A 7,306-nucleotide genomic window follows, 5' to 3' on the forward strand; every position below is an offset into this window, starting at 1 on the left:
CTCACAAATGTGGCCTCTTCCTACTATTTATCTGTTGATGCCACTGTTCTGTTACCCTAACAAGATAATGAGCTCCCCCCTGTAAGGCAAAAATGTATGTCCTCAGCATCTACTAAGGTATCCTAAAACAGAGTCTATTATGAGCACAATAAATGTTTGATAATGCTGCTTACCTTTGTATTTGATTGAATTTCACTAGCTTGAGCTTTCTTTACTCATTTTATGGTTGATTCTTAGTGAGAATCTCTTTTAGTTTTGGCTATGACTCCAGGAGAGCAGGAGTGGTTAGAGCTTAGCAGTGCCAGATGTTATAAATAGTTTATCATATGTGCAAACAACATTCCCAATGTTTCAACTTACTCTCTAGTGTGGGTATGCAAAATAAATCATTTGGGCAAGAGTTTCCACTACAAAGACTTTAACAATTGTATAGATGAACAATTTCAGGACTGGCAGAGTTATAATTTCCCTTCAGATAGTTTAGATAAATTCTCTTGATAGAGAAGAAGTTGTACCTTCCTATGCAAATGCAGACATTATCACGTCTTAGGCAAGGCTTTCATGTTCATAACAGTAACAATTACTGAGTTTCTATTATGTACCAGGAACTGCATTTAGCATCTAATTATCTTATGAAATACTAACAGCTTTAGTAAGTACTGTTATTTTCTGCATGCAAAGATACTGAGGTTTAGAGAATTTAAACAACTAGCCCAAGATCACATAGCTAGTAAGTTTTAGAGCCAGGATTAAAACCTTTCAATTTTGCATAGAGTAGGAACTTGAAAATGTATAAAGATGATGATAAAACACTTTCCCAAACTCCTCACAAAGTTATATTTTTATATAGCTCTATGTTCTGTTAGAATACGTACTGCAAAAATTCATTAGAATGGTTTAATAAGTTTGCCCAAGATTCTCTCTTTTGTCCCAAGAGCTCTATAATCTTGTGAAGCAGTAACTTAATCATGTTCAATACTGTTATCTTCAGATACAAAATAAAATAATTTGACATACTATATTTAACATTTATAACTAAAGCTTTTGGAGCTTTTGGAACTAAAGCAATATATATATTGCTATACATAGCAATATAGCACCTGTTTGCTATAGGTGATAGCAAAATGTATCACCTATTTTGCTACAGCAAACCTATAAGGTATTACTATATATGATATACTTGATATTGTAAAGCTTGCAATAAATTGTGATTATAATAAAATTATGATGGAATCTAGTATCCCTTGAAAATTTCCCTATGTTCTTTTTCATTTGCAGATGTAGGGATATCATAGATAATATGCCTCTAAACAAGGTCTTATTTGCATGAGAATTTTAAATACTACAAAGAAATTATAGTGGTTACAATCTCTCCAAATCATCTCTTCTAAAGCAGTTTATTGGCTTTGGTTGTATTTATATGTCTGATAAATGGATTCTGTTCAATGAGATTTGATGCAATTATTTTTAAAGTCTTGAAATGAATGCTCAAGAATTATTGATCTGAGTCACATCAACTAACGGTTTAATCAACAGGTCACCTACAAACAGCAATGTGAATTCAATTGATATACTGCTGTGTTTGCATTGCAAAATGATTTCTTGTCTAGACACAATTATAAAACTGTAAGAGATGTTCAATCAGATGTTAGACTTTTCTAAGAATTTAATTAGAACTTTTTTTTTTAAATATTAATTGAGATATTCTAGAGAATAACCTACATGGAACCAAATTTGAGTATGGCTGTGGTACCTACAAAACAAGGCAGCTTAATCTGGTTAGTATAAATAGCATAAATTATTGACTCTGGGACCTACAGTTACATTCTCATGTGGTCTAGAATACATTTAGGAAATATCCTTTGCCAATTCACTTAATGGCAGCATAGCACTCTCAAAAAAATGCTAACAGGTCTAAGACATGAACAATTTATACTATTATACCATTATCTCCATTTTATTGGAGAAAAAACCCTATTGCAGTTTTATAGGTCTTTGACTAATATGCGGTATTTCTTTTTTTAATGCAGGTAAATGGTTTAACTATGGAATTATCTTTCTTGTCCTGATTTTGGATCTTAATATGTGGAAGAACCAGATATTTTATAAGCCTCATGAGTACGGACAGTATATAGGCCCAGGGCAGAAGATATACACAGTGAAAGACTCTGAAAGTTTAAAGGATTTGAACAGAACCAAACTTTCCTGGGAATGGAGGTCCAATCACACTAACCCTCGGACTAATAAAACATATGTTGAGGGAGATATGTTCTTACACAGCAGGTTCATAGGGGCTAGCCTTGATGTCAAGTGTCTGGCTTTTGTTCCGAGTTTAATAGCTTTTGTGTGGTTTGGATTCTTCATTTGGTTCTTTGGACGGTTTTTGAAAAATGAGCAAGGCATGGAGAATCAAGACAAAACTTATACTCGCATGAAAAGAAAATCACCATCAGAACATAGCAAGGACATGGGGATTACTCGAGAGAACACACAGGCCTCAGTGGAAGACCCACTGAATGACCCTCCTTTGGTTTGCATCAGGTCTGACTTCAACGAAATTGTCTACAAGTCTTCCCACCTAACGTCAGAAAACTTAAGCTCACACTTGAATGAATCTACCAGTGGGACAGAAGCCGATCCAGATCCAACAACTTCTAAAAGTACACCTACGAACTAGATTCACTTACTTGGAGACAGCACAAAAAGCAACCTTGAGTGTAACTTTAAAAAGTTAGTCTTTCCTTTTGTAAATGTAAAGTTTACGTAGTGTTAGGTAAAGAAACACAAACAATGCCACAACGGTGCTCAACATGCTTTTTCTAGGACTCATTGTTTTCTATTTGTATTATAATCTATGTGCCTCCTGTATATCTAACAGTCCTTTAGAGATTGCTTTTCACAATTGCACAAGCTATTTACTGACTTTACAGCATAGTAGAAGATTAGCTGATTACCCGTGTATCTGATGTTCAACCATAGTGGTGCCTTGAGACATTAAACTGTTTTTAACTGTACCAGAAATGAAGTGTGGAACAGTTCTCTAACCTACTTCACATGGGGTGGTTTTTGTTTTTGTTTTTTTTGGTTTTTTTTTGTATACAATTATTTTTGATCTACACTTGATGTCTTAGCAGGAAACAGATCTAGCCAATATGTGGCTTAGGAAGTATCTCTTTTACCTATTCAGCAGTGGAGTTGGTGACTCTGACAGCAGGATTGCAGAGAGGCATGGTGATTGCCTTTGAATTTGTATTGGCTATCTGCCAAATACAAATACAGATTCAAAATTCAGTAATAGGAGAACGATAATCCAGCATGGGTCACTACTTGTGAAATGTGACTTTCTCCAACCAGTAATTGCAATTAGATGATAATACCTAATTATGTTTTCCTAATTAAAGATAAATTGCTACTTGATTAAAAATCCTGCCCTTCACCTATGGGAACAAAGGTTAAGAGGCACAGTTGGATGAACTCTCAAACTTATTGGCATTTACACAAAGCTCTAGAAAACCAAGGAACTGAAGTTTTAATCATGTGAAGGTTGTACAGCCTACTATCTACAATATTTGTACATCTTTCTGTAAATATGGCTCTGGACAATGAAAATTGAACAACCTATGCCAACCCTGAATAAGGGAACTCCTCTAAAAATTATGCAGCAGAACCTTGTGAGGTAGAAAAAGAAGTGCATGAAAGAATCTGTTTAGTAGCTTGTTTTGTGTGTTTTTTTGTTTTTTTTTTAAGAATTAAACATCATACATTAATAAATATGAATTATACATCAGTGAATCTGTGATGTAGTTTTTTGTTTATAATGGATTCATTTGTATATTAATTTAACAACAGCCCATTTAATTTTAACTTGATGCCAGATGAGTTAAAAAATGGAACATACCCAACTTGCTTTTAATTTTGTTCCATAAATTGTGGTTGCATGTTCTTCAGGGGGTTGGGGAGATCACTTTTAAGGCAAAATTATTCTCCTGTCACATACAGACATAACTGTATTTTGTCTTTATGATTTTTAAAATATCTCTTGTTTTGATCTATCTGCTTTTAAGCTTGCAGCATGCTGAATTTAGCATGTGTGATAGAACTATGTATTTATCTGTCACTTGAGAGCCAGCTTTAATAAACACTTTCCTACAATTGTTTACTAAGCAATTAGAACCATGCCCCTGCTGTTTCATTTACCTTTAATAGCTATGTATGGTGCAACTTAGAATTATAAGTATCTCTGAAACTAAAAATGCAGAGATCAAGCTCACTATAGTAATCCACTGACCATACTGTTTAAAGAAACTTACCATGTTCTTGCTTGGCCAATGTGGTAACATTGGCCATTACCAAATTTACATAGCATAAAACATTGAACTTTTGACTCTAGGAGAACACACACACACACACACAGACCCATATATTTATATACACTCACTGTTCTATAAATATATATATAATATATATAATATATATATACGTATATATAATATATATATACATATATATATTATATATATATATAAAATCCTGAAAGTGTCTTATAGAATCAAGAAGGAAGTTGATTTATAGAAAGTGGGTGTTTATTAGCAGTATACAGTCGTTATGAAAATATTATTTGATAATTTTTAGGTAGCTATTAAGGAAAAAGTGGTTCAATGAGGTAATCTAATTAGCAGAAGATAGAAAAAATAACAGCACTATGCTTACATGTATCCTAGTGTAGGATTGACTAGAGAAGGTGGCTATCAGCTGACATGAAAATGTATCTTTAAAGTTTCCCTAAGTTTTAGTAACAAATAGAGTAATTACCAGTAATGGCATTTTTTTTTTTCAGCAATGGCATTTTAATAGTCAGGATCCCAACCTTTGAAGGCTTCCAAAAGTTGTGTATATCAATCTTGACCTATTTATCTACCCATGGGTCTCCTTCCTTATTCTGCTACCTCTTTTAGTACACCATATTTGCATTTATACCAAGTAAAGATTAGCAAATCAAATAAAATCTAATGAAAGTCAAAAGCACATGTACTAGTGCTTTTTGAATACCAGACCTTTTGGACTATCAAGGGCATTATAGGAAAAAAAAAAAAAAAAGTAGTAAACCCAGAAAATAAAGGGTTAAAAAAAAAGGATTAAAAAACCACTAACTGCAGATTCTAAAGAAAGCATAACAAATGTGATGCCTTAATTGCAGTGATGCTTAAGGACTATAAACAATTATATTTCTACTGTTCAGTAATTACAGTATTTTCTTTCATGCAGTGCAGAATTTGCACTAATTTGGCACAATTTTAGTATCCTACATTATAGAGTACTTCATTAGTTTAAATGGAAAATTAAATAAACACTATGAATTTATGCCTGATAATATATGCCTAGACATAAATCTCATCACCACATGCTCATTTGTATTATATAACCATACTTAGTTATCTCATACTCTCCCCATGGTGGCCACTTATCATGTTCACTTATATTATAGCACAGCTGAGATTACCAGTGAATCCTATTAGAAATCTTAAGAATTATTTCTTTTCTATTTGCCCAAAGAGCCAGCCAGGCACAAAATCTCCTTTTACTTTTCAACAGATTTCCATCAGGTCATTCCCACAAGCACTACTGGCTGATAGTAAAATGGAAAGTAGTTGTGCAACATACACACTCACATTTGAGGATGGGAGTCATATTTTACCACTGGCCACCATAAGCAATTCCAATACATTATTTGCCTACCCTGTGGATCACCAACCCAACCCAATATGAAACATGGGAAGAGAACTTCCTCTTAGCTGTCTCTGTAACTGATGACTCATGATGCCAACTGAATAATCTGACATTTGACTAAGACCTTAGCACTCCATAATTGCTTATTTCCTATCTGTCTTCACTCTGAACTGATCCCTATTTTAAATTAAAACTCTTGGCTATGCAACCACAATCTGGGTATTGTGCTTTTAATGGTGTTTTCCCAACCTCAGACTGGGATGGCTCACTATTCTATCTTGCCTGATTTCCTCCAGAAATCAGAAATTTTGCCCCTCAGAATTCAACTCTAACCTATTAGCTAATCCCATCTTTAAGATGGGGAAAACAAGTCAATTAGTTTTGCAACAAACTGGCACTTTTTTGATTTATCCAAATTTTTATTTTAAACATATTTGTGTGCCTAGGATTCTGATTAATGGGAACTGGTATGGATAAGAGAATCAAGGTCATAAATTTTGGCTTCTGTTTATACTGGACTAGAACTGAACTGTAATCTGAACAACTAGAGAAGTTTAGATGTAGTATTTGTAGCTCACAAGTCACTCTTGTTAAAGATAACTGGAAAAAGAGCTAGATATTTATATTGGAAAGAGAAGATTAGGCAGATAGTGGTGGAACATGATGGAAGTTCTTGCCATGACATCTGGGAAATAAAAAATGTTAGTTTTAGTGTGAGTGGGCTTTAAAACTCTGGCGAGGGGATGGAAGCCTTTGTAAAAGGAACTTCAGCATAAAGTTATTGTGAGTCCACTACTTCTACCTAATAAGAGTCCTAAGAGGACTCAAGAAGATGTTTCAACATAACTGAGGGGGTTACACAAAAGGTTGGTTGGTTGGTTGATTTCTTAAACATTCTACCACTCATGTTACTCTGTGTCTGTCCAGGAAATATGGTGAGACCTGGGAGAGGGGACATGGGGTCCATGAAACAAACAATAGAGGTGGGTGTGGGCATAGTGGGCAATGTGAGAAGAGAAAGACAAAAATCTACACTTAAAAACTGAGAGAGACTAGAACATCCTTGATAGAAGAACAAAGATGGCAGCAAAGTCTGTGTGTAAGCATTTTATCAGCATATAAAAGTTGACATATTGTAAACAAAAATGCCTTGCAGATGCTTTATGATAAACATTCTGAAAATTTTAGTAAAACAAAGTATTATTACTACTTTAATATGTATAATATAGCACAGATATTATTTTAATTAAGTGTGAGGAATCCATTATTTTACTCAGAGAATATAAAACACATATAAGGGGCACCTGGGTGGCTCAGTAGGTTGGCCTTTTGGCCTTGGCTCAAGTCATGATCTTGGGGTTCATGAGTGTGAGCCCCACAACTGCCTCTCTGCTACCAGGGCAGATCCTGATTTGGATCCTCTTTCCCTCTCTCTGCCCCTCCCCCGCTCACCCTCTTTCTCTCCCTCTCAAAAAATAAAATCAGAGAGGAGGGAAGATGGCGGTGTAGGAGGACGCTGGGCTCACCGCGCGTCCTGCTGATCACTTAGATTCCAACTACACCTGCCTAAATAACCCAG

The 7,306-nt window shown here is 34.7% G+C and overlaps 1 protein-coding gene across 5 annotated transcripts in view; it reads left to right on the forward strand.

Annotated features, from left to right (window-relative positions):
* Nucleotides 1-3,787, forward strand: part of TMEM117 (transmembrane protein 117) — a 490,241-nt gene extending 486,454 nt beyond the window's left edge. For all 5 annotated transcript variants that reach the window (XM_045466029.1, XM_045466026.1, XM_045466027.1 and 2 more), the window contains one exon: nt 2,031-3,787. In XM_045466029.1, the coding sequence (XP_045321985.1) occupies nt 2,031-2,677 (647 nt within the window). In that variant the 3' untranslated portion in view covers nt 2,678-3,787. The remainder of the gene's footprint in view (nt 1-2,030) is intronic.
* The last annotated feature ends 3,519 nt before the right edge of the window (nt 3,788-7,306 follow it).

Source organism: Leopardus geoffroyi, chromosome B4, assembly GCF_018350155.1.
Source record: "Leopardus geoffroyi isolate Oge1 chromosome B4, O.geoffroyi_Oge1_pat1.0, whole genome shotgun sequence".
In the NCBI taxonomy this organism is placed as follows: Eukaryota; Metazoa; Chordata; class Mammalia; order Carnivora; family Felidae; genus Leopardus; species Leopardus geoffroyi.